Source organism: Salmo trutta, chromosome 3 (assembly GCF_901001165.1).
Source record: "Salmo trutta chromosome 3, fSalTru1.1, whole genome shotgun sequence".
NCBI classification, from domain to species: Eukaryota; Metazoa; Chordata; class Actinopteri; order Salmoniformes; family Salmonidae; genus Salmo; species Salmo trutta.
In genome coordinates this window covers 37,740,957-37,765,374 of record NC_042959.1, presented here as the reverse complement: position 1 = coordinate 37,765,374, position 24,418 = coordinate 37,740,957, and the positions used below count along the sequence as shown (strand labels likewise).

At 48.2% G+C, this 24,418-nt stretch overlaps 1 protein-coding gene across 2 annotated transcripts in view; it reads right to left on the bottom strand.

The window, feature by feature from the left end:
• The window catches only part of slit3 (slit homolog 3 (Drosophila)), a 199,660-nt gene that overhangs the window by 33,085 nt on the left and 142,157 nt on the right, over window positions 1–24,418 (bottom strand). For both annotated transcript variants that reach the window (XM_029733602.1, XM_029733608.1), the window contains exons 8-18: window positions 21,734–21,897; window positions 20,574–20,718; window positions 17,246–17,317; window positions 16,759–16,830; window positions 14,497–14,568; window positions 12,264–12,407; window positions 11,113–11,276; window positions 8,195–8,345; window positions 6,120–6,194; window positions 5,050–5,193; window positions 2,838–2,981 (exon numbers count right to left, since the gene is read on the bottom strand). In XM_029733602.1, coding sequence (XP_029589462.1) covers window positions 2,838–2,981; window positions 5,050–5,193; window positions 6,120–6,194; window positions 8,195–8,345; window positions 11,113–11,276; window positions 12,264–12,407; window positions 14,497–14,568; window positions 16,759–16,830; window positions 17,246–17,317; window positions 20,574–20,718; window positions 21,734–21,897 — 1,347 coding nt within the window. The remainder of the gene's footprint in view (window positions 1–2,837; window positions 2,982–5,049; window positions 5,194–6,119; window positions 6,195–8,194; window positions 8,346–11,112; window positions 11,277–12,263; window positions 12,408–14,496; window positions 14,569–16,758; window positions 16,831–17,245; window positions 17,318–20,573; window positions 20,719–21,733; window positions 21,898–24,418) is intronic.

Below are 24,418 nucleotides of genomic sequence, written 5' to 3'. Positions count from 1 at the left end.
ACGAAATGGATACCTATTGATTCCCTATGATATCTTTTAAGTGGAAATTATCCACCAATATTGAATTTTAAAAGCCTGTTACATGTATATTGAATGAATTGCACTAATACAGACCACTTGGAGATTTCAATAAATGCGATTTTTTTAATATGAATAAAGGGTTGCCGAAGTGCCAAAATTCAGCATTTTGACACGTCCCTCCGTCAAGCCTGTGTCACTTCTAGGAAGATGTCAACCCACTTATTCCCAACATTTCTCCAAGTTTCACCATCATTTTAAAGGCCTAATTATTTTTGCTGCTTTAACAAAGTCATTTCTGAATATTATTATTTCTATGAATGCAATTAGCGATGAATTGACGTCTGTTCAAGGCCAACCCTGTTATTCAAACAATTTACCCCTTAAAAATGTTTCATCATTCTACCAAGTTGAACGATTCACAGCAGGTGACATCGTTCGGGTCCTCTGAACAGCGTGGCGGAAAAGGAAGTTAGACTTCACTCTCTTTTGATCTGTTTCTAATTGTTTTATCATCGTTTGACTGAGGTGGTCGAGCTCAACACATCAACCCTGTTCACTCAATTAATGTTAGGAAAAAATGTGATTTGATTTAACTTTCATTATGTGGTAAATTATGTAAAATTCCCAATTTCATGAACACCAGGTGGTCCCACGCTCTTCACCACATATGGAGTAATGGCCGATCTTCACCTAAAACCTTCACTAGTTTGATATGTGAGTGTATTTGTACAAGGGATACTTGATCAATGAGAAAATGTTGGATTTATCTCAAACATGCTTGTAAATAATAGTTAGGAAGTCACATAAGTGTCAGTAACATGGTTGACAGACAGTGTGGTACGAGTGCAGATACAATGCTTTTAGTTCATAGGACTGTAATGCCTGAAATGGGAAAATATGGTTTTCTGTAGGCGAAACAAATCTTTTTTTCTTTTTTTTTACGTTTGCATGTCTAAAAGGCCCCCCTTTCGTGGAACGACCCATTTAACGCCATACGTTAAGTCTTTCCCCTCGCCATAGAGTTTGATTTGAATTATTACTTGTGTATCCTCCGGTAAACAAAGTATTGTCATATGTATTTACTATGAGAAGAGAAAATAATGACAAAATACATTTTCCATTGCTTTGTATCTCCAGGCAGGCAGATGCTGTTATAAAGCACAATATCAAAAGTCCCAGAAAAGTACAGAACAGTTTAAGCTAATATTATTAACGAGACACAAAATGGCAAGTAAAATATATATATTTTTTAAATAAGCTATTTGTGTTGTGACAATCATGGCAGTCGTCCGTCTCCCCCCCCCCCCCCCACACACACACACAGAGTAACCTCTGTCCTGACTGTTGCCTTTACCCAACTGGTCCCACCCACCGGGTGGAAACACTTGCTGCCTCCCTGCTCTAATTTAGGCCTGAGAGAGGAGGGAAGAAGAGAGAGAGAGCGAGAGAGATCGGGAGGCCGCTCTGGCTCAGCCTGATTGACTGTTTCTCTGCTGCACTTGTACACTGGGATAACAGCTGGGCAAACACAGTGCTGTGCTGCTGCCTGGCCTGGCCTGCTCTACGCAGTGCTGGTTCACAACCCAGCCGGTATTTTTAGGCGGGCCGCACTGAAACGGATCCGGCTGTGTCAGCCGCAGGGTAATTAGAGAGCTGGCAGACCACAGCAGCCCTTTCACTCTCCTCTCCCTCCCTCTCCGTGAGAGTCAGGAGGGAGGGAGAGGGAGAGAGAAAGAGAGAGAAAGAGAGAGAGGGAGGGAAAGAGAGGGAGGGAGAGAGCGGGAGGGACAGCGAGAGAAAGGGAAGAAGAGGGAGAAACCTCTGGCATTCTAAACATGAACATGACTCCGTGTACTGGGTTGCATGTGAGGTGCTGGCGGTGGCACGTCCGGAAATGTCAGCCTCTAATCTTTTATTCATCTGATAAATGTTCAGTTATTAATACATCCTCTCCTGGGTGGCGATGGGTACGAGGCATAACGCTGACTCACGCACTGTGTTTTCAATAAGAGCATTATGTCTCCTCTCATTTCAATACTGATCACATCTGACAGTTTCACCTCGGACACGACATAACTTCAACGCTATCGACGAAAATATTGCATCATTTCAAATCATGTTCCACTACAACGTGAGTCAATATTTGTAGAGCGGCCAAAAAGGACAATTCTCATGCTGTTGCTAGTTTTGGAAAGATACAACTATATTTTTTTGATGCTCCAGAAGGCGCGGGCGCATATAGCAGACTATGTGTAGCTTGATAACAAGTGTCGAGAGACTGAAACAAAACAGGCTTGTAATTACCAAGACCATCTGCAAGCAATATTCTAAATCCATAGAGAGCTGTGATTGCAGATAAAACACTGGATGTTGTCTGTCTTTCCAGACTGGGATGTGTCGGTGCTAGAGAGGACGGCGTGATCATTCAGACGGTCGGGTTGTAGGAAGAGCGGCGGAAGAGGAGGAGGACGGCAGGTAGCCTAGCGGTTAAGAGCGCTTGGGCCAGAAACGGAAAGGTCGCTGGTTCGAACCCGGAGACGACGAGGTGGAATATCTGCCGGTGTGCCCTTGAGCAAGGCACTTAACCCTAGTTGCTCTGGATAAGAGTGTCTGCTAACTGAATACAATGTAAAACAAATGTGAAATGAGGAGGCGGGACAGAGGGGGATAAGGTAGAAGACAGGTAGGTAGAGAACGATGGGAAGGAAGGAGGGAGGGAGATGAGACTAACATGGAGAGGGTGGTGATCACACAGACAATCGGGTGGTGGAGGATGGAGAGAGAGAGATGGAGAGATGGAGAGAGGGAAGGCTTACATGGTGGAGAGGGAGTGCAGCGTAGTGAAGGCTCCCGGGGCGATGGTGGAGATCCGGTTGTCGTAGAGGGACAGCAGACGTACAGAGCTCAGGCCTGTGAAAGTGGTGTTGTCCACACAGCCTATCTGGTTACTCCTCAGCATCCTGTTGTGGAGACACACACACACACAGAGAGAGAGCATGGTGAGATGGGGAACACTGTGGCACAGATGATCAGCAGAACTAGGAGTTGTTCCTGAATCCATGACCTGACTAGGTAAAACTACAGGCCCAAGTTCTACTGTATCTCTTACAGCCTGTCTAGTGTATTCTGAATGAGAGCTGCTCCTAAACAGCATTGATGTGAGACTGTTAGATTGCAGTGTAGACAGGTGTTGAACATGTCTCCAGCTCTGGGGCGGTGTGGTTGGGGCCAACGGAGGCCCATATTCTCAACACATCCAGAGAAGCCCAGATCTAATCAGGGTCTGGTATAATCCAATGTTAGTGTGACTAGAAGTGTTTTGGCCCAGAAGGGGAGTTTGATTTGGTCCGGGCAAGTGTACAATGGCTTTGGGGACACATGGAATGGGAAGAGAGGGGAGGGGGGGGGGGCAAAAGTGCCCTGCCAGCACTCATTAGTGGTTTGGGGGGGGGGGGGGGGGGGGGGGGGGTGAGAGCCAGAGGAGAGGTACGGCACAGAAGGCAGGCTCTGGGGACCGTCCTGGGTCAACTGTCCACATCTGCTGCCTGGCAGAGGGCCTGTGTGGGGCAGATGCTGCCTGGCTGCCAGGGTTAGGTTGGGCAGCATGGCACGGCACCCCAGCCCAGAGAGCGAGGAGGAGGGGGAGAGAGAGATGCAGTGATGATGAAGTTGGGAAAGAAGGGGAAGGGGTGAGAAAGGAAGAGGAAAAAGCCCAGGGGAGGGAGGGAGGGAGCGGTGCACCACGGCCAAAAACAATCAGGGCTTTCAAACTAAAGCCACTGGAAAAAAATGAAAAAAGAAAACAGGGGAAATGCAAACCAGAGCCCGTCTGTGATGAAAATGTGAAAGCAGCAAATTCAGCATTAGGCTCTGACAGGCAGGGATCTGAAACAGGCAAACTCAATTTGGGACCATGCTCCTGGGATTTAAAAGCCACTAAATTCAATACTGCAGGACCATGATCCATTCATTTGCTCCCATGATCGGCTCTCTCGACCCCCCCCCCCCCCCCCCCCCCCAGTTTGCTTCATTAGGGCCAAAAGAGGCCCCCTCAGAAAGCCTTTCTGGCCATCAGTTAGGCTATAGAGCATGACTTGTTTGCTCTGTTTTGTGTCTAAATAAGGCGGCTATGACTGTGCATCTAATCTGGAGAGCGAGCGAGCGAGAGAGCGCGAGAGAGAGAGAGAGAGAGAGAGAGAGAGAGAGAGAGAAACCTTGTGTGGTTGATGTGATGTCAGTGGGCCTGTTGTTTTCTTGGGGACTTGCGTCAGTTATCTTCTAAATATTATTTCCCAGAATGCACTCACTCATTAGTATCTAGACATCTGTTTAGAGAACGGGTACATGTTACATAGCAACTACTGTCTGTTTGGGAGTGTGTGTGTGTGTGTGTGTCTGTGAATGTTTGTGGAGTAATAGGGAATGTATTGTGTGGGTACGGGATAGGAATAAAATCAAATTGTATTTGTCACACGCTTTGTAGACGACAGTGTAGACTAACAGTGAAATTCTTACTTACGGGTCCCTTTCCAACAATGCAGAGTTAAAGATAAAGATAACATTTAAAAAAAAAAGGATAGGTTCATAAGGTGTATTCACTCACTACTGTACTGTCTCTTTGGATAAAAGCTATATGGCTTACTGTAAATTATACTATTAATGTATATTATTATTTTAGCTACGTATGAATAAAGTTTTTGATGAATTACTGTCACTACAGCAAACATATCTGACCACTGAAGAAGGGTCATCACTATCTGGCCAAGTTGCAAAGTCGGAAGCACAGTAGTTCTACAATTTCTCTACTTTAAATCTGATTTTAAACCTAACCCTAACCTTAACCACACTGCTGGACTTATGCCTAACCCTCACCTTCAATTAAGAACTAAAATGTCTTTTTTTGTTGTTTTAATACATTTTACGATGTAGCCAATTTTGACTTTGTAGCGGCCATCTAGTGGGAACCCCGAAGAAGGGCATCGGCTCTAAACCTCTATATCCTTAAGATGGCCGCTCGGCTCCACTCACAGTGTCTTGAGTCCAGTGAGACCTCTAAACATGCGTCCCTGCAGTGCCTGCAGCTTGTTGCCAGTCAGCAGAACCTCCAAGACCCCCGCAGCTCCGTCAAAGGCCCCCTCACGGATATCCCGCAGCTTGTTGTTGCTAAGGTTACTGTGAGAGAGGGGTTAGAGGGAGAGAGAGAGCGAGAGAGAGAGAGAGAGAGAGAGAGAGAGAGAGAGAGAGAGAGAGGACCATGGTAAATATCATACTGTCTAATTAAAGATCTTGTTACCTAGACATCATTATAACCACCCACACAAACACTTCTCATTAGCCTCTCACTACTGTAATGGGGAAAATCAATCACCCGGCCTAATTGGGTTAACGTTAGTCTCTCCTTCTGCCTCCTAGTCTTTCCCCGGTGGGCGAAACTGGTTATTAAAATGACGTCATCTCGACCAGTTTTACCGGCTGTGTCAGTCTTAACTCAAACATTCCTAAGTACGATGGGTTAAAAACAACAGGTGATATCTATAGGATTCCTAAGTGTGACGGGTTGCAAAACATGTCTATAGCGGTTGTCCACGGCGGACATCTTTTATTCTTATCTGTACTTTGGTGAGGGGGGGAGGGAGTTTAGACGTTGCCCAATTTATAACTCCTCTGACGATGCTAGGTGGTATGCAATGTCATGCTTAATAAATCACTGTTCCTCCTTATGGTGTGTACAGCTATAACAGCCATGGCTTTTTCCGTCTTCCTGGAGTGGGCTGTAAATATTGCCTGCCTGTAAATCACGTTGCCCTCGCTCCTATTTAGATGGAATATTCCCCAGCCTCTCACTCTGCTCCCCCATATCTCCTCTCCTCCCTAGTATCTCCTCTCCTTTCATGTAAACTCCTCTCCTTTCATCTCCTTTCCTCTACCCCCCCACCCACCCACCCACCCACCCTAGATTGACGCTGTTCATTGCATACGAAGCTGCTGTCGACATAAACTTCCCAGACAAGACAAGCCCTGACTGCGACACAACACGACAATTCAGCCTGTATGTATGCATGTTTTAAAAGGCAAGGGAGAAAGGAAGACAACCATACATCTTCTTCAGGTTGGGGAGCTTCTTAAAAGTCCCCGCGGCCTCCAGGACTGAGATTTCATTGTCGTTCAGGCGCCTGTTGTGGAGAAAGAGAATGTTAAAATGAAGGTTAACGGCCCCGCAGTGACTGAGTGAGTCAGAGAGCAGTCGCAAAAGCCAGACAAAAGACGTTAAAAAAATAATAAAAAAATGACGCTCACTTAATTCTATACTTCTATACTTTTCAAAGGAGTCATCAATATTCAAATTGCTCACAGTTTGCGTGATGGACGAGTCTGTCTTGTTTAGCGTGGTCATTTGTATGAGAATGAGATAAAGGTTTGGTGTGCTTGGTGCTGTGTCTATTTGTGTGTGCATACTGTATGTGTGTGTGTGTGTGTGTTTGTGTGATCCAGCTGGCTGCTGGTGCATGGCATGGATCCATCTCTCTGTAATCTCTCTGAGCTCCGTCGCTTTGGCCTGGAGGGGAACGCTTCTAACGACCCACCGCTCTTTAAGAGCGGAGAGAGGGACGGAGGGAGAGAGCGCGATGGAGGTCGAGAGGAGAAACGGCGAGGAGAGGAAGACAGAGAGAGAGAGAGAGAGAGAGAGAGAGAGAGAGAGAGAGAGAGAGAGATATTTTATCTTCTGAGACGAAGGGAGCGTGGTTGGGAATGAGGAGTGCGTGTTTGGCGACGGGCGACAGCCTTCTCGGTTTCAGCCTTTGCTGACAGGACACACCTTGGGGAAAGGTCAACCAGACGTAGAAGAACGCGGTCGTGCGTTTCCCTGGGAAGGGAAAGCTCCCTCTAAATAAGTGACGTGTGGAGGGGAAGACGGCAGCAGCAGACCCCCAGATCAGATCCATGACATACGATCTACACCAGGGGAGCCGTGATGGTGAGCGATGTGAAACTAATGGGAATGGGTGACAGGGGCCGGAGGAGAGAAAAAGAAAGAGTGAGAGAGTGAGAGAGAGAGAGAGAGAGAGAGAGAGAGAGAGAGAGAGAGAGAGAGAGAGAGAGAGAGAGGAGAGAAAGGAGAGAAAAAGTCCTGATGTGGTGTGTGTCCTCTAGCCAGTGAAGGGCAACATTTCGTTTCCCTGACATGCTCTGCCCTGGGACTTGGCCAGAGTGGAGCTGGGCCTAATAGCCTGGGAGAAGCTGATGCTAATAGTTAGCCATCAGTCACTGGGAGATGGGGATATTGTGAGGGTGAGCAGCTAGCACTGATGGGGCTGGGGGATAGAGAGAGGGCTGGGGTATAGACAGAGGGCTGGGAGATAGAGAGAGGTCTGGGAGATAGAGAGAGGTCTGGGAGATAGAGAGAGGTCTGGGAGATAGAGAGAGGTCTGGGAGATAGAGAGAGGGCTGGGAGATAGAGAGAGGGCTGGGGGATAGAGAGAGGGCTGTGGGATAAAGAGAAGGCTGGGAGATAGAGAGAGGGCTGTGGGATAGAGAGAGGGCTGGGGGATAGAGAGAGGGCTGGGGGATAGAGAGAGGGCTGTGGGATAGAGAGATGGCTGGGGGATAGAGAGAGGGCTGGGGGATAGAGAGAGGGCTGGGGATAGAGAGAGGGCTGTGGGATAGAGAGAGGGCTGGGGGAAAGAGAGATGGCTGGGGGATAGAGAGAGGGCTGGGGGATAGAGAGAGGGCTGGGGGATAGAGAGAGGGCTGGGGGATAGAGAGAGGGCTGGGGGAAAGAGAGATGGCTGGGGGATAGAGAGAGGGCTGGGGGATAGAGAGAGGGCTGGGGGATAGAGAGAGGGCTGGGGGATAGAGAGAGGGCTGGGGGATAGAGAGAGGGCTGGGGGATAGAGAGAGGGCTGGGGGATAGAGAGAGGGGAGAGAAGGGTAACTAAAGTATGTGAAGGATTTCTACATTAACACAACTATGTCAAGACAGAAAGAATGACCATGGACCCGGAGAGAGAAGAAATAGTACTAGATGTGATGTGAATGTTGTGTGTGTGTGTGTGTGTGTGTGTGTGTGCGCGCGTGTGTGTGTGTGTGTGTGTGTGTGCGCGCGTGTGTGTGTGTGCGTGCGTGCGTGCGTGTGTGTGTGCGTGTGTGTGTGTGGTTGGCTGTGTGCTCTTACAGGTCTGTGGTGTGCTCGGGGAGGTGTGGGGGCAGTTTGGTCAGTTTGAGGTTGGAACAGTCCACCACGGTGCCCTCACAGCGACACTTCTCTGGACACACCAGGTCCTGGAAACACTCTCCACTCAATCTGCTACGGTAGTCCTCTGTACCTGGACGAGGGACAGGGGGGTGGGGTGGGGGGGGGGGACAGGAAAGGGGAGAGGAGGGATGATTTACAGACCATCAGGGAACTACGACATTGATGGAAAACCTCAAATTCTAATTTAGGTAGCCTGGTCCCAGATCTGTTTGTGCTGTCTCGCCAACTCCTATGTCACGCCGGGTGACAGTGACCATAGGAGTCGGCAAGACAGCACAAACAGATATGGGACAAGCCATTGACTTACGCATCGGGCCTATTACTGGAACGCAATGCCTCTTAAACATACACTATACAGAACATACATACAGGACCAAAAGAAGAGCGCACGCACACCTATTCACCTCTTAGAAAGAACACCCACAAACACCTACGCCTGATTTGGAAAAGCACAGTTGAGAGAGAGGTCAATTCCAGGAGGTCGGTAGCTTGGAGATGTTTTGACAGAGTAATAGAGGGTTGTTTTTCCGGTACGTGGGTTGTTGGACGGTTGTAGCTAAGTCTGGTTCCCATCACACAAGCCTTCCCTTGGCACCGCTGTTTATGCTGCTCATCCCATCTCTATCTCCACCAGTGATCCGAGAGAGCCTCTGACTGTGGGAGCTCCAAGACCCAGACAGGCAGACCCAACCCGGGGGCCCACCGGGCGAGAAGTGAGGCCGGGGCCTCTCCCCTCTCGCTCCTGGGAAAACCACTGGGCCTGGCTCACAACACGCCGGCTTTCACGGACTCTGTCCCAAATGGCACACTAGTGCACCGCTTAGGGAACAGGGTGCCATTTGGGATGCAGGCCACTGCCATGCAGGAGCAGGACAGCAGGGTGACAGAAAGCAGAAGAGGGAAGAGAGGACGGGGGGGAGGGGGGGGGAGGAAGAGGAGGAAGAGGAGGAGGAAGAGGAGGAGGGAGGAACACGACTCTTCAACAACACGGAGGAAGAAGGGAGATTGTAGTGTATCACTTTGTAGTCTCCCTCTGTGAAGGAGAAGGGGGGGAGCAGAATGGAGGGGTGGCTCGTCTTTTCTTTTCTCTTTTCCTTTTCTCAGCACCACCACCGGGCGGGCGGGCGGGCGGGCAGGCGTGTCCAGCGGTCCCTGGTGCTTGACGGAACCATGTGAGGCGAGTGTAGGCGGGGGCACATGGTTAGATCAAGCACAAGAGACAGCTGCACCAGGTAGACAGAAGTAGGCGCGAGGAACAGGTAGGTAGGTAGGTAGGTAGGTAGTGAGGCAGAGTGAGGGTGAGCTGAGGGCAACAGGAACAGGAACAGCCAGGAACAGACAGGAGCAGCTGGGACAGGAAGCTGATCGAGGTGACTGACTGACGGACTTTCCTCCCAACACTGTCCCTCCCCAGTCCCCACACCCATGCACACAGGGCCCCCAGGGGCCACACTGTAGCCTACACCGTCTGTAACCCCACAGCATAGGGAAAGGCCCAAACACTGGGACACATACAGTATAGACAGCCCTGTGTGGTTATCAATTGGAAGAGATAGAGGGAGAGAGAGATAAGGGTGAGAGAGAGGGTGAGTGAAAACAGTACAAGCCCTCTGGTAATTTCTACACCCACACACACACACACACACACACGCACACACACGCACACGCACACACACACACACACACACACACACACACACACACACACACACACACACACACACACCAGGCTTCTGTCTGAGAGAGACACACACAGTGCGACCACAGTTTATCGGTGTTCCCGCTGTGCTTGTTATTGTGTTGCTATATTGAATTTGCCCAGCCTGTAATTAGGAGAACCCAGGGTTAATATCAAAGGAAAGCAACAGTGGCTGCACAGTTTGTGTGTGTGGATGCACAGTGCCAGAGAAGTGGAGCTGCCTTAACCCCCCCCCCCCCCCTGTCCTGTCCTCTCCTCCTCTCCCCAGAGGGGCCTGTATCTGTGGGGCCCCGTGGGGCCCCCTCCTGTCCCAACCCCCCACCTAAGAGGCAAGTATGTGGGTGATGGGTGAGCTTGCAATACACACCGATACAGACACGCCAGCCTCAAGCCTTCCTCTTTTCTGCTATGAACCACTCTGAAACCCGGCAGGTTCCAAGTATAACTGCTCCAGGCCAGAGGGTACCGCACAGCTCTCTCTCTCTCTCCCCTCTCTCTCCACAATGACATGGTTCACAGGACACAAATAGACGGTGAGAAAGAGAGAGAAAAGAGAGACAGAGAGCGAGGGTGACAGAGATAGAGAGAGAGGTGGGGGGAGAGAGAGAGCGAGAGAGTGAGAAAGAGGGAGAGAGTGAGAGACAGAAAGAGAGATGGAGGGAGAGAGAGAGCGAGAGGGCGAGCGAGAGAGAGGGAGAAAGAGGGAGAGGGCGAGAGAGAGAGGGCAGTGTAGGAATGTGTCTCTAGTCTTGGGCTCCATGTCTGACTCTAGCTGCAGCTGCACAGCCCTCGCCATGTAAATCAAGCCACACATGATTATGAGGGATTGTGGGCGGAGGGGCTATGGAGACTTGGAGCCATCAACACGTCACAATGCATTAGATCAGATGCCTCAGGAGAGTAGAGCAGGAGCGGGTGGAGACAGACGGGCGTAGCACGACTGTTGGGAGAGACACGCCACTTTTCGTACTAGCTACAGTGTTGGATGGAGTGGAGTGGCCGTCTGTCAAACTGTTGCCGGGGAGTAGAAGGATGCTGTTCACTCTGTTAATTGAAAGGAGTTCACGGGTATGCACTGTACTCACAAGGAATGGTAATGCTTGTGCGTGTGGGTCTACGTGTGTGCGCAGAAGCCTACCTGTGCAACGGAACTTCTTTCCCTTGACCTGGCTGATGCGTTTGTTGGCGAGGCGACGGGGGTGGCTACAGCGGGCTCCGCTGGTCTCAATGGGGTTGTCAAACAGGTAGTCAGCCAGCCACTTCAGATGGCAGTCACAGATAAACGGGTTCTGAGCCAGGTGGCTGGAGGTGAGATGATCAGAGAGAGAGAGAGAGAGAGAGAGAGAGAGAGAGAGAGAGAGAGAGAGAGAGAGTTGGCGGGGTGGACGGAGGGAGGGAGCGAACGGTAGAGACGGAGCGAGGGGGGTAAGAGAGAAAGAGGGAAGGAGAGAGAGCGGGATAAATAGGGAGGGTGGGAGGGAACGGGTAACAATGAAATGGCTCACAGGTGTGACAAGTATATCAGCACAGTATTACCATCATAACATGTCATTGATGACTCCTTTAGATACATGACCAAATGTCTTTACATGGATGACAAATATTTGCACGTGTCTTTTTATGCATGAGAAAAATATGTGTTACGCGCTAACACGACAAAGTAATATACTAAGGGTAAGTAACACTCCGTGGCTTCCAGCGGCCTGAAATTATTGTCAGATGAACAGAAAAACAACCTTCCAAAATAGACATCTCTCTGATATTATCCAACGTCATATATCTTGGTTTCTCTTCTGAGTCCTCCGCTGAAATATAAGCTGAAGAGAAACCCTGTGTGTGTGTGTGTGTGTGTGTGTGTGTGTGTGTGTGTGTGTGTGTGTGTGTGTGTGTGTGTGTGTTTGTTGTGTGTGTGTGTGTGTGTGTGTGTGTGTGTGTGTGTGTGTGTGTGTGTGTGTGTGTGTGTGTGTGTGTGTGTGCACAGACTACCATGCTAAGGCTGGGATTCAACATCTATGGCTGCGGGGAGTGTGAAGTGGAGTGTGTGTGTGTGTGTGTGACTACTCAGTGTCCTGATAGAGCGGGGTGTGTGTGTGACTACTCAGTGTCCTGATAGAGCGGGGTGTGTGTGTGACTACTCAGTGTCCTGATAGAGCGGGGTGTGTGTGTGACTACTCAGTGTCCTGATAGAGCGGGGTGTGTGTGTGACTACTCAGTGTCCTGATAGAGCGGGGTGTGTGTGTGACTACTCAGTGTCCTGATAGAGTGGGGGGGGGGGGGGGGGTTACTCACAGAGTCTTGATGGAGCGGAGCGGGGCGAACAGGCCCTTGCTGATGGTCTGCAGCTTGTTGTCATACAGAGACAGAAGGTTGAGGCTCTGCAGGTCCTGGAAGGTGTTCACCCTCAGACAGTTGATCTTGTTAGCGTTCAGTAGCCTGAAGGAAAGAGACAAACATGACAACAACATGTTTTTAAACGTACTGGGGGCGAAGACACAAGACGGTCTCCTACTGACTGAAGATGAAGCCTGTGTCCCAAACGGCACCCAATTCACCTGTCGTAGGGGATCCAGGCAGTGGATTGTTAAGGCTTGGGTGGCATGTGTCTTAGAGGTCAGACTTGAGGGTGCATCCCAAATGGCACCCTATGCACTACCTTTGACCAGGGCCCATGGGGAGAGCTCATAGGGCTCTGGTCAAAAGTAGTGCACTATATAGGGAATATGGTGCCATTTGGGATGCAGCCTGAGGGACACAGCCCTGATCTGGGACAGAAGTGTGCTGCTCACTCCCTCGATGGACAGTACCACATTATCCCAGTAACCACAACTCCCTTTTCCCTAGGACACAGATACACTGTCAAAGACACATTCATTCCTGAAGCCATAGCCACCATTATTTAATTGGTTTTACTTTAACCGTCAGAGCATAAGAAAGAAGCAGTGACTGGATAGTGACTCTTATTTTAGAGCAGATAGTAGCCTGGTAGAGAGACCATAAGGAGACCAGGAAGTCTAGGGCAGGGTTGGACATAGCCATATAATTAGAATTACATTGACTTGAATGGGGATGTCCATTCTAGTTTTTATATTTCTATGTGCAGAGCTATGCCGCTGTCCTTCCCTCCATGCTGTCCATTAGCTAATGTAGCCAAGTTGCTAGGTGGCAGCCTTGGTTGTGTCAGCTCTACTGTCACATTTCTACCATAACTAGCTCGCCTAGTAACCTCTGCACATCCCCCCCTCCATTCCTCTCTCTCCCTCCCTCTCTCTACATCTCTCTTTCTCCTTTTTTTTCTCCCTCTCAGCCTGCCTGACATTTGACTAACGTTGAGCAGCATTTGTTCAATTATTGAGAGGCATTCTAATGAGGGTTTGTCGCAGAGCAAACACACGCATCGTTAGGCTGCTGCTCACAGGGAGAACTAATTACATTTGGGAGGGATTTTAAACCCAACTGGAAAAGAACAGTGATGAAAGAATGAAAGAAAAACAGTGCAGATTTTCCATGGATTTTTCCATGTCTCTATTCAAAATTTAAACTAACTTGTAAAAAGAACAGGCCTATCCCAACGTAGTAGGTCATTTACATCATTAGCGTCGATGACAAGAAAGACAGGGTGAATCGCTGAGCCATACCAGTCAGTGTGCCGTGCTGCTAGTGTTTGTGTTTGTGTGTGTGTGTGTGTGTGTGTGTGTGTGTGTGTGTGTGTGTGTGTGTGTGTGTGTGTGTGTGTGTGTGCGTGCGTGGGTAATACGCTGATGTGCACTTTACTGGAGAGACTCTGATTCGCTGACATACCAGTAAGAGAGAGGAGAGACCCTAAGCATCCTGCATATCTCCATAATTCATTCCCCCTCCATCTTCTAAATCATTACAGTGTGTGTGTGTGTGTGTGTATGTATGTGTGTGTGTCTGTGTGTGTGTTTCAACAAGCACCAACAGTCAGCAGCATTAAAGAGCAGCAGATTTCCTTAAATTAGACCATTAAACACAGTCATTATGTTTGAGCTATGTTTCCATGTCTACATCAATATAACTAGGTGTGAGAGATCTGCTTTGTAATCAGGTCCAATTTAAATGCTAATGATGTTGCATGAGGCGCTCCCTCTCCGGCCCAAATGGTCCGTTTCAGACTCTAAAAGGGTTTCGAGGTTCGACACTCTCGGCTTCCTTGTGCTCGACTTGGTTTTATGAGGGGAAATGCAGAACATGAACTATTGCTCTTCCACTGGGATCCGTATCATAACCCTCTGCCAGAGTGAACTAGCTTATGCAACAGAGACACACACACACTGGGAACGCATGCACATACATGCAAAGGATATGCAAAAAAAAAGGCTTTAGAAGGAACATAAGCTGAAAATATAGGAACAAACCGACAGGGTGGAAAATAAGGTACACAAACACAGAGTTGTGGTCGTTACAACCAATTCATAGAGCTTCAGTACAGTATAGTAAAGTACAGTACAGTATAGTACAGTACAGTATAGCATAGTATAGGACAGTACACATGTGTACTTACAGTAGCTGAAGAGAGACAAGCCCATCAAACAGGCCCTTAGGAATCTCAGCTATCTTGTTCCCGTACAGGACCCTGTAGAGACACATACATTTATACTGAAAAAAAATATGAGTGTAACTTATAAAGTGTTGGTCACATGTTTCGTGAGCCGAAATAAAAGATCACAGAAATGTTCCATACACACAAAAAGCTTATTTTTCTCAAATTTTGTGAACAAATTTGTTTACATTGCTGTTAGTGAGCATTTCTCCTTTGCCAAGATAATCCATCCACCTGACAGGTGTGGCATATCGAGAAGCTGATTCAACAGCATGATCATCATACAGGTGCATCTTGTGCTCGGGATAATAAAAGGCCACTCTAAAATGGGCAGTTTTCTCACACAACACAATGCCACAGAAGTTTTGAGGGAGCGTGCAATCAGCATGCTGACTGCAGGAATGTCCACCAGAGCTGTTGCCAGAGAATTGAATGTTAATTTCTCTACCATAAGCCGCCTCCAATTTCGTATTAGAGAATTTGGCAGTACGTCCAACTGACCTCACAACTGCCGACTAGGATCCCCACATCTGGCTTCTTCACCTGCGGGATCGTCTGAGACCAGTAACCCGGGCGGCTGATGAAATTGTGGGTTTGCACAACCAAATAATTTCTTCACAAACTGTCAGAAACCGTCTCATGGAAGCTCATCTGCGTGCTCGTCGTCCTCACCAGGGTCTTGAACTGACTGCAGTTCGGCATGGTAACCGACTTCAGTCTGCAAATGCTCACCTTTGATGGCCACTGGCACGCTGGAGAAATGTGCTCTTCATGGATGAATCCCGGTTTCAACTGTACCGGGCAGATGGCAGACAGCGTGTATGCCGTCGTGTGGGTGAGTGGTTTGCTGATGTCAAAGTTGTGAACAGAGTGCCCCATGGTGACGGTTGGGTTATGGTATGGGCAGGCATAAGCTATGGACAACGAAAACAATAGCATTTTTATCAATGGCAGTTTGAATGCACATAGATCGTAGTGCCATTCATCCGTCGTCATCACCTCATGTTTCAGCGTGATAACGCACGGCCCAATGTTGCAAGGATCTGTACACAATTCCTGGAAGCTGAAAATGTCCCAGTTCTTCCCCATGGCCTGCATACTCACCAGACATGTCACCCATTGAGCATGTTTGGGATGCTCTGGATCGACGTGTACGACAGCGTGTTCCAGTTCCCGCCAATATCCAGCATCTTCGCACAGCCATTGAAGAGGAGTGGGACAACATTCCAAGGCCACGATCAACAGCCTGATCAACTCTATGTGAAGCAGATGTGTCGCACTGCATGAGGCAAATGGTGGTCACACCAGATACTGACTGGTTTTCTGATCCATGCCCCTACCATTTTTTTTAAAGGTATCTGTGACCAACAGATGTATATCTGAATCCTCAGGTATGTGAAATCCATAGATAAGGGACTAATGAATTTATTTCAATTGATTGATTTCCTTATATGAACTGTAACTCAGTAAAATCTTTGAAATTGTTGCATGTTGCGTTTTTATTTTTGTTCAGTGTAGATTTACTTACTGTGTGTGTGTTTGTATAGTACATGTGTACTGTACTATCAGGTTTCCCCCTTTTTTCCCATTCCCAGCCTGACAGTACATGACATGCACATAATATTTAATGACACCCTGAGCAAATGAATCTTCAGTCTCTTTCAGCCTGGTGCTGTGATTGACACCAGGTCGGGCCTCCAGACAAAGAGGTCGTGTCCCAGATGGCACCCTATTCCCTATACAGTGCACTGTTTTTGTAGGGCAGTGCGTGGGGAATAGGGCGCCATTTGGGACGCAGGCACAGACAGAGGAAGATGAATTCCCTGTCGTGTCTGCTGATTGGCTGGATTAATATGCATGGGCCCCGAGTGTCTGCCGTCGGCTGGTGTCTCTGTCACATCGACACAGTGATTTAAATGGAAGCGTGCGTTGTGTCCCCGCCGTCGCAGATGCCAAGCCGCTGTGTTGTACTGTGTTAGATGCTCAGTCCTAATTTGCTTTCCCCTGCTCCACCTGGCTGTCCTGCCATCTTAGAGTCAGCTGTCAAGGGGAAGTGCCGTGCCGCCCGCCACCGGACTTTAATTATCTTGTTTGCAATTACCGGACGCCGGCAAGACCCGAAGAAGTCTTTCATTATTTCTCCACTGTTGTCGCATGTGTGTGTGTGTGTGTGCGCGCGTGTGTGTGTTTGTTTGTATTAAGATGCAGGTGGGTTTCACTTACAGTGAAGTCAGGGAGCGTAAGCCAGTGAAGGCATCGGCGGCGATATCAGAGATTTGATTCTTGCTCAGGTCGCTGGAAGAACATTGGTGAGAGAGAGACAGAAAGGCAGAGATTGGATTGGATGCATGAGCAAAGACATTGTGATGGAAATGGACAATTGTCCCAGAAATGTCTAACAAAATGCATGACTGAATACATTAAAAAGGGAAACAGGAGGAGCTTGTGTGTGTGTGTGTGTGTGCGTGAGAGAAGGAGTGGCAAGGGCATGTCAGTCTTCCTGCCACCGCTGTCCAATATGCATTATTGAACAGCAGTGTGTGTAGTTGGAGCTTAACGTGCAGAGAATGCTGGACACTGTTCATGTGTATGTATGTGGGTCTATGTCTCGCTCCGTTCGCATGTTAGATACAGTTTCAAGCCTTTGCCCTTTGTAAAATAAAGGAGGTGGAGAGCGTTATCCCAAAACGCCCTGGGTTGTCAGACTCACATCCTCTTGAGTTTCTTGTATGGAGAGAAGGCTCCAGCAGGAATGTTCTTGATCAGGTTCTGCTCCAGACGACTGAAGGGAGGGGGGCGTGGGGGGTGGGGGCAGAGAGAGAGAATAGCAGCAGGTTACTTTAGGGGTAAATACATTCTCAACTATCCTGGGCTCACAGTTACATATACAGATGGAATTTCATGGGAGAAAGTGTGTGTGTGTGTTTGTGTGTGTGTGTGGTGTGTGTTAATGTCCAGGGCTGTGTTGTCCGAGAGATGGAGGATGGAGGTGGGCTGCTATGGTGGTGTTTGTCGCTCTGGGGAGGGGCTGGCTGACAGTACAGCGGACAGACAGGGATCCAGAATCACAGAGCTACTGGGCCAGGGTCATCCGTCTCACTGAGTGATGGGACGTACTGCAGCACCCAGGGCCCTCCTCTCCCCCTCCACACCCTCCATCCCATCTCCCAGTCCCATTCCAACCTCTGTCTCCCTGCCTTACTACATCACCATCCATCCATCCTGTCTTGCTGGCCTGGGTCGTAGTGAGGAAGGAACTCTGGAGGAGGATAAGTACCCTAAGCAGTGTCCATGCCCAAAACCCCTATCTCCCAGAGTAGGATTGCAAAGGGAGGGTATATTACTGGAAATGTTCCAAGTTTACCAGTAAACTACCAGAGAATATATGGAATTTAATCAGCTGACATCTAGGTGCCTTTTTGGGTACTTCAGATTATCCCACTGGGCACACACTGGTTGAATCAACGTTGTTTCCATGTCACTTCAATGAAATGACGTTGCACCATCGTGGAATAGACGTTGAATTGACGTCTGTGTGCCCTGTGGGAGGTGTCTGTAATTATCTCTGGCCCTCTGTGTGGCCTTATCAACATGTAAAATATATTTAATGATGATTTTAAAATACAAAATAGAATGACAAAGCTGAAAAGCATTATCCTAAATATAAACCATCAACTTAGTGAATGCCATTGAGGTTTAATATGAGGGTTTGAGCATGAAATATCCTTAAAAAAAAATGTACACACTTTTATTTATTTGACTATATCCAACATGTCTTTGTTGTAAATGATTTCGGGCCAAACTGGTGGCAGTTGTGAAAAAATACCATAGTTGGAAGGGTTGCAGAGTTAATTGAAAATAATACAATTGTTGATTAGATGCTTTTTTTCATTATTTAGGTTATTTTTTTCTTGAACCATATGGTCTATCCACTAGAAACTCATGGACAATACGGACACAGATATAAAAAATGTATATGCAGTCTATGGTAACTTTGGTAATTTCTACTTGAATAACTTGTAAAAATGTATTAATATGTACTATTATACTACACTGCATACAAATACATTTTTACAAATCATTCAAGTAGAAATGACCAAAGTTACCATAGATTTCCATAGATTACCTGTTAATTACCAACATTACCGAAGACTCTGGTAACTTTGCTATATTACCGGTAGCTTTGCAACCCTAACCCAGAGTAATTGTATATATCTATACTTCAACAGGAACAAGAACATTTTATAGAAAGACATATATTGTAGCGCTCTGCACTGAGGGATCTATTTACTCTGATTCCTAAACTGCAGATTGAGTGGAGGTTGTTTTGGCTGTTGTTACTGTGCGGTGGGTGTAACAGTAACTCGAACCTGGCAGAGGAACCTGAAAACAATTTTCAGAGAAACGAGACCCAGTAAAGTCCTGACAATACATCATTTCATTAGCACAATATTGTTTCTGGCTAAGGTAAGCGCTGGAGTAATGTATCCTACATTAACGTATCCATTTGTTATGCAAAGGTTACACACTATTGGCATAACAACAGCGGCGTAGACGCTGTACATATCAGAGAAATGACCCACCTGTTCTTCAGTGCAAACAAGAGTCGGAGCAATCGATATGTATATCAAATAACCTGACTGAGGGTATATGGACAAAAAGCTGTAAAGCGGAACTCCAATCAGCCTGTGGCATGGCAAGACGCAGTGGACACACACGAGCGCAGACACAGACCCAAACAAGGGTGGTCGGTTCATAGAAAAGCTGTGCTTTATCTCAGTGAGGAAATCCCCTGACCAGGCCACGTGGGGTGCAGAGAAATGTCTGAGCCGCTTTGCAGGGCTGCCCACTGCCCCAGGCACAGCGCCCTGAGCTGGGACAGGCAGAGTGAGAGAAGATACAGAGGTGAAGGGGTATACCTATGTGTCTGACTGAGTGCAGGGGCCTCCGCTGTGCTGGAGATGAAGCCCAGCGTCCTTGAACAGTTCTAATAGGTCTGATTTGGCCCCTCATTGTTCGGGGGATAATTGTGTGGGGCTGCTCTGTTGGCTTTAGTGCAGCGGTTCTCAAAGTGGGTCGGCGGAGGTACTGCGGGGGTTCGCGACCAGATCTCTTTTTTTAAAATGAATATTACCAACAACAGATTACATGACTATTGGCCATGGGATCCATGGAATAAGTTAAAAGTGTGTAATACAATACAATGTGATATTATTCTTCTACAATGCATGTTCTTAATGCTGGGCAACATGGACCTGGGAAGCTCACAGGGATATCGGTATCCACAGTATTCCACCAATTAGAATTTTTTCAGCTCAATACTATTCCCCCCAATTTTTTATATATTTCGTTTCACACAAATGCACTGTAATTTAAGCTTTAAAACTGCCAAGTTTTTCTCTTTCCGCATGGCAAAATTTGTAGAATTACAGAATATTAGCTTTAAAGCTGCAACAACAAAAGATATCTTTTGATGAGCTTGAAAACTGCACATTTTTCTCTCTGATGCCAAGAGACAGGTTTCTTTATGTTCCTCCCCTGGGCCCGAGACTTGGTTCGTCCAGCCATGTACTGCGGACGTCCTAGTAAAACTCCTTGTAGGCTATTGCTATTGCACTCAAGTTGTGTTCTGATTATGAGGTCCCTGATGAATTTGCTAACACAAAAGGGTTCCCCAGCCCTAAAAAGTTAGAGAACCCTTTTTGGACCATCCAGCCAGTCAGCCAGCAATCCAGCCAGTCAGCCAGTAATCCAGCCAGTCAGCCCAGAGGATAGGAGAGGATGACTGTGCCTCAGTCTCAGTACAGAACAGAGCCACCATGCACCTGAACAAGCAGCAGTAATGAGCCTGTTAACTGATGTTGCTAATTGAGTTTGTTCCATTACTGGAGCAGAGGTAAGAAATAAACACACAGGAACGTTTTGTACAATGTTAACTACACAATGTTCTGAGTGTAGGCTTCCTTCAATGAAGGGAGGCAAAGAGGGATACACATTAGTAAAACTGGTAGTGACTGTTAAAAAGCTAGTACACTCACATCTCTACGATGCCCTCGGGCAGGTTGGCAGGGATCTCAGTCAGGCCCTTGTGACGGCAGTCCACAATGTTGTTGTTGCAGGTGCAGGAGATCGGACATACTGACGCCTGGGGAACACAGGTACGAGGCTCTGCCTGAGCTGGGCCTGAGAGAGAGAGAGAGAGAGAGAGAGAGAGAGAGAGAGAGAGAGAGAGCGAGAGAGAGAGAGAGAGAGAGAGAGTGATATAGAGGGGGGTTGGGGGAGAGAGAAAGAGAGAGAGAGGGCGGGGGTTGGGGCAGAGAGAGAGAGAGATAAATAATGAAAGAGAGAGGGGGGCAGGCAGAGGGGGAGGATGGGGAGGATGGGGACAGAGAGAGAGAGAGAGAGAGTGAGAGAGATATGGAGGGAGAGGATAGAGGGAGTGAGAGAAAAATAAAGAGAGATTATGCACACTTTAATACAAAATGAAATAAAAAGCTTAGTTAAAACCCCATGTGTCATGTTGAATCAGCTTAACAAAGCTCTAGAATAAGGAACATAAATCAAAATAAAGGGCAGGAGATACAAGTCAATGACATAAAATGGCTGTTTATGGCTGGCTGTAACAAAGCAGGGATAATCATCAGCACAGGGTATGCCTCTATCCATCTTTCTCTCCCTCCCTATCGCCTCTCTCTCTCCTTCTCTCTTTGTCTCTCTCCCTCCCTATCTCCTCTCTCTCGCCTCCTCTCTTTGTCTCTCTCCCTCCCTATCTCCTCTCTCTCTCCTTCTCTCTTTGTCTCTCTCCCTCCTCTCTCTCTCTCTCCATCTCTCTTTGTCTCTCTCCCTCCTTCTCTCTCTCTCTCCATCTCTGCTGTGTTATTGTCTTTATTTGCAGGTTAATTACGGGGCTGCCTCTAAGGCGGAGGACTGTGTTTCTGCTGCGGCTGCCTGCTGGAAATTCATCAGCTGATTAATGGCTGCAGGGAGGGGGTGGGAGCTGTTCATTAGGCCCAACCATGAACCCTTTTACCAATTACATCCTGGAGTCAATTAAAACAAGACCACCAACCGATTCCACTGATTCATTGGCTTTTCACTCCGCACTATAAAAGACCCTGTTCATTTGTAGATAACATGAGTAGTTCTTGTGCTGTTTTTAGTACAGTGTGTTGTCATGGTGATTTAGTTCAGTGCATACCTGTGCAGGTGAAGTCTTTCTTCTGGACATCAGGGATGTTGAGGCCCCTCATGCTGGCGGGGGCCATGCACTGGGTGAAGGGGGCCAGACCATGCCTCTGCCGCAGCCAGTCGGACAGCCAGGACAGGTGGCAGTCGCAGTGCAGATTGTTAGAGTGCAGACGCCTGCAAAGGGTGGAGCGGAGAGAGAGGGAACAGCAGTGGTAAGTGCGGGTTGTTGGCTGCAGAGGGTGGGAGGAGAGAGAGCCACAGTAGAGGGCCAGTGGCATGACATAACGCGTTAGAAAAATGACCACATCTAAGGCTGAGTAGAAGAATCCACTCACCGCAATATACGCTCCAAAATGTGTTTAGAGTGACAATGAAATTGACTTTTTCTTAGGTCTGAGGCTGCCCAGCAGATCAAAAACATTTGGAGTTCTCATTTACTCCTGGCAGCCCTGCTGTGTTTATGACTCTGTGACTCCTCCGTCCTTGACAGAGATGCTGTGGTTGTCATATCCAAGACCGGCGCATAAAAGCGACTAATGTGAATCCATCTGCAGACGCAAGAACGGGCCCTTTCTCTCAGCCAACACCTTCATTTCGTCAAGGTCTCCCTCAACAGTATGGCAGCTCTCCCAAAGAAGAGGACAGGACACGACACACAGGGGCTAAATCACTATCTCTCAACAGTCATTACGAGACCGACTGGAGAGGAGCTGAAAGGAGAGGAAACAGAGGGAGCGAGGGGAGGGGGGCTTGGCGGTAGGAGGAAGAGTCATGTCAGCAAATCAAAAAGTTACTTTATCCTTTTCAAAAAGTCTGGCGAATGAAATACGGGTGCGACCCGGTTAGGGGACAGGAATTGCTCATTGAGGATAACAGCGTGGGTTGTAGTTTTAATGGAGCTCTTCCCATTATAAATCCAGTTTATAGCCACCCGTTGTTCCGGATTAATTACACACGAGTGGGATTAGAGAGATGGAGGGATGGCGAGATGAGCTACACACTGAGACGGAGCACAGGGCTCATACACCACCGCTCGGCGGTCGGCTGTGTGTCGGTGTGTGTGTGTGTGTGTGTGTGTGTGTGTGTGTGTGTGTGTGTGTGTGTGTGTGTGTGTGTGTGTGTGTGTGTGTGTGTGTGTGTGTGTGTGTGTTTTGAGTGTGTGAGTGAGGTGAGCTAGGTGCTCATCTTCAGAACCTGCACAAAAGGGCACCTCAGCTCACCCAGTGATCCACACAGACGCACACTGTGAAAATGACTAGACTAACTATCCCTTTCGCAGTAGGAGCCCTCGCTCTCTATTTGTCCCGTTATTGAACGGTAACTCACCATGGGGTGATATCATTTGATCTAATTGAATGGCTGCTGGACAAAGCTGGTAAAAAGAGAGTGGCGGGGAGAAACGGAAAGAGAGAGAGAGCGCGAGAAACAGAGCGAGGGAGAGAGAGAGAGGGCAGAGGGGAGGTTAGCTAAGCTATTTCATCAGAAACCTGGAGCCACCCACCTTTCCATCCCCCCCCCCATCCCTGATAAATGGATTACAGACATCTCTAAACATTTGATTTAATAAGTTGTTTTTACAAGCAGCAAATTCAATACAGAGATCTCAGGGATATTAGAGCCAGAAAATGCAGTACAAAGGAACTGGGAGCCAGGGACGTAGGGGCGGGTGGGGTAGGGGGAAGCAGGGGGAGCCTCGGCTCAGATAATTCAATACTGGCCAGGGAGCAGAAGGCCGGCCATCCCAGCGTCAGCAAATTCAATTCTGAGGAGGCGAGGAGGAGGCGAGGGGATAGGGATGGGGAGACTGCTGAGCCATGGGGCTTGTAGCAGAGCGGACAGCTCTAAGCTCCAGACCTCAGGCCCCCGAGGAGCACAGACAGCAGGCAGGAAAAGAGATGATTACTGGGGAGGCTGGAGTCTGGAGGCTGGGGTCTGGAGGGGAGGACACCGCAGGGTCACAGGGTCACAAACACTGCGGGTCTGAGATGGGTCCCGAGCGTCAAAGGCTGTCTGTATGTCTGTCTGTCTGCCCGTCTGCTGCGGACACCCCCTTACTATTTATGCTCCCCTTGGATCGTGCAGCAGTGGAACAATCACACCACATGGTAATAATAACCAAAGTATCCCAGAGCCCACCGTTTAATAACCAAGGTCAGGGTTAGGGTTAGGGTTAGGAAGAGAAACATCCCGGCAAGGTAGAGCACTATGTAATTATTTGTATTGATTGTGGTTGGGGAGATAATGTGAGTGAAATGGGTACAGTGACAAAGTCATGCACAACACAGATCTCAGGGGACAGAGACAAATACAAGGTCTGCGCCCTCAGACCCCCCAGGGGTTTCTAGGTAAACAACCCTAGTGAGCTGGCATGCCATCGCCCTGGCGACCGGAGATGCCCCTCCCCCCACCCGCCCAATCACTCATCAGAGTTGCCCCAAGGTTGATCCAGGGTTTGAACTCAACAATGTCTTTGACCCAGGGTTTTTATAGGGAGTCAGAACTCGTGAACTTAAAGAAGTTGTGCCTTGTTGAGGTAATGGGGCTCGAACGATTATAAGCATGAAACAACGGAGAGATGACCACTCATTATGGAATAATAATGTTCTGAGATGGATCCTGTTTCCACTCAGCTACTTGGTCGGTATTTCACAATGGCTGCATCGCAAATGGCACCCTATTCACTACGCAGTGCACT